At 39.6% G+C, this 2,224-nt stretch overlaps 1 protein-coding gene across 1 annotated transcript; it reads right to left on the bottom strand.

The window, feature by feature from the left end:
- Positions 1 to 168: 168 nt before the first annotated feature.
- Positions 169 to 2,218, bottom strand: LOC112468960 (probable chitinase 10). The gene is made up of 5 exons (XM_025038395.1): positions 2,080 to 2,218; positions 1,808 to 1,993; positions 1,305 to 1,593; positions 377 to 1,125; positions 169 to 304 (listed from the first exon to the last, which is right to left on the bottom strand). The coding sequence occupies exons 1-5, from the start codon at positions 2,173 to 2,175 to the stop codon at positions 266 to 268; spliced, it is 1,359 nt and encodes a 452-aa protein (XP_024894163.1). The 5' UTR covers positions 2,176 to 2,218; the 3' UTR covers positions 169 to 265.
- Positions 2,219 to 2,224: the final 6 nt, after the last annotated feature.

Below are 2,224 nucleotides of genomic sequence, written 5' to 3'. Positions count from 1 at the left end.
TTAATATTTTCTTATATGCATTTTATTAGAAACTTATTTGATGATTTTTTAATATTTATTTAGATTTTTATTTTTTAATATTTCTTTTTTGGACATGAATTTACCTCGTAATATGACAAGAAGCCTGTTGCATTGGTCGCCTCTCCAGCTTCGCCGCCGCCATAGGTTGGCGCGTTTAATCCGTGTACGCTACTCGCCGCAAGTGAAAATGATCGGCCGTACAATGGGGTGCCCATGATCAACTTTTTCGGATTTGCACCTTTCTCTATCCAATAATGGATCGAAAAGTTCTAGTAACAAAGAACTAAGTATTTTTAAAATTTTTGATATTATTAGTATAATTCCCATGCTAAATAATTCTCGAAGTAAAGCTTACGGCATTAAATGTCGGTTTCCAGTCATTCGGTAAAGAATACAGCGGTGCTACGTGGCCAGTCTTTTTGTCCCATTGACCATGGAAGTCGTACGTCATCACGGATATCCAGTCCAGGTATTTGGACAGGATAGGAACGTCGTATCCCACGTCGATCACTCTCTTGCTTGGCGATACTGCCGCAGAGAGAAGTAATTTTCGAGGCTTAAACTTGTTACTCAGTTCCTTAACCAGCTCAGCGAAGCTTTGCTTGTCAGACTCCGGGCCCTTGTTGCAGTCCGCTTGCCAGCATACCGGATATTTCCAATCGAGATCGAGACCCTCGAAACCATACTTCTTGATGAAGTCAAGAACTTGCGTGATAAATCTTCGCCTAGCCGACGGCGAGTTTACCAGTCTACTGTATTTGTCGCCGGCCGAATCGTTCCAGCCTCCCAGTGCCATCAGCACTTTCAGACCCTTTGCCTTGAACGCCGCCACCCTTTCATAAAACTTGTTGTCTATATCGAACCTGGGATCGTCGGATTTCATCGTTAAGCTACTACCGTCTAGCACGGAGAATCCGTAAAGCACATGGGTACAGAGATCGGAGTCTATATCAAATACAAATCTGCCACCCTCTTGCCGATACCAGGCCCAGTTAGTGAAATAGCAGATGACTTTAAACTCGCCGGAACTGTCGCGATCCACTGTCGTAGTCGTCTGTATCGCTTGTGTGGGCTTGACGGTCCACGTTGTAACCGCTCCTGTACCTAATAATCATAAGAAATAATATTAAATGTTATTAAAAAATTAGACGTAAAAAATACTATTTTAATATAATCAATATTTATACTTTTTTTATATAATAGACTCCAAACTTTATATTTTTCTACATATTGTATATATCGTTGAGATATTTTTCTATTTTGAAAATAATATTAACATCTACCTTCTGTAATGGGACACAGCGGGCCCTTCGGATAATTCCTTAAAACTCGATTCATTGTTCTCAATAGCGGATTAGGCTCGCAGCCGCATCTGTTGTTGAAGTCGTCCAGATCTAAGGCCCAAACACTACCACCGCCAAGACCAAGTTTCTTGATCAGTTCTGCCTTCAGTTTAATTTGTTGAGCGTCGTCGAAGCTCACCCACTGATCATCTTTGTAGGCATAAGGGCCGATTCTTCTGTCTTTATCCTGAACGACTGTCCATCCCTTCTTCAACGTTCTTTCACATATCTGTCATAAAAGCAAAGAAATGGATATTTATTTACTCCTGGAATAAATGTACATCTTCAGGATATTAAAAATTAAAAACTTTTTATTTGCAGCTATTAATTAATGCAGATTTAATATTTTCTTATATGCATTTTATTAGAAACTTATTTGATGATTTTTTAATATTTATTTAGATTTTTATTTTTTAATATTTCTTTTTTGGACATGAATTTACCTCGTAATATGACAAGAAGCCTGTTGCATTGGTCGCCTCTCCAGCTTCGCCGCCGCCATAGGTTGGCGCGTTTAATCCGTGTACGCTACTCGCCGCAAGTGAAAATGATCGGCCGTACAATGGGGTGCCCATGATCAACTTTTTCGGATTTGCACCTTTCTCTATCCAATAATGGATCGAAAAGTTCTAGTAACAAAGAACTAAGTATTTTTAAAATTTTTGATATTATTAGTATAATTCCCATGCTAAATAATTCTCGAAGTAAAGCTTACGGCATTAAATGTCGGTTTCCAGTCATTCGGTAAAGAATACAGCGGTGCTACGTGGCCAGTCTTTTTGTCCCATTGACCATGGAAGTCGTACGTCATCACGGATATCCAGTCCAGGTATTTGGACAGGATAGGAACGTCGTATCCC

The sequence above is a fragment of the Temnothorax curvispinosus genome, unplaced genomic scaffold (assembly GCF_003070985.1).
Source record: "Temnothorax curvispinosus isolate PA1 unplaced genomic scaffold, ASM307098v1 QBEX01002298.1, whole genome shotgun sequence".
Lineage (NCBI taxonomy): Eukaryota > Metazoa > Arthropoda > Insecta > Hymenoptera > Formicidae > Temnothorax > Temnothorax curvispinosus.
Note: the sequence above shows the minus strand (reverse complement) of the source record. Positions and strands in the feature narration are given on the sequence as shown.

What these genes read in the sequence shown, in the direction of transcription:
- LOC112468960 (XM_025038395.1), bottom strand. Translation starts at nt 2,175, where the DNA reads ATGACGTACGACTTCCATGGTCAATGGGACAAAAAGACTGGCCACGTA. An exon ending in GCTTCTTGTCATATTACGAG is followed by an intron (nt 1,594 to 1,807) that starts GTAAATTCATGT and finishes CTTTTATGACAG; the next exon opens with ATATGTGAAAGAACGTTGAA. An exon ending in GCTGTGTCCCATTACAGAAG is followed by an intron (nt 1,126 to 1,304) that starts GTAGATGTTAAT and finishes TATGATTATTAG; the next exon opens with GTACAGGAGCGGTTACAACG.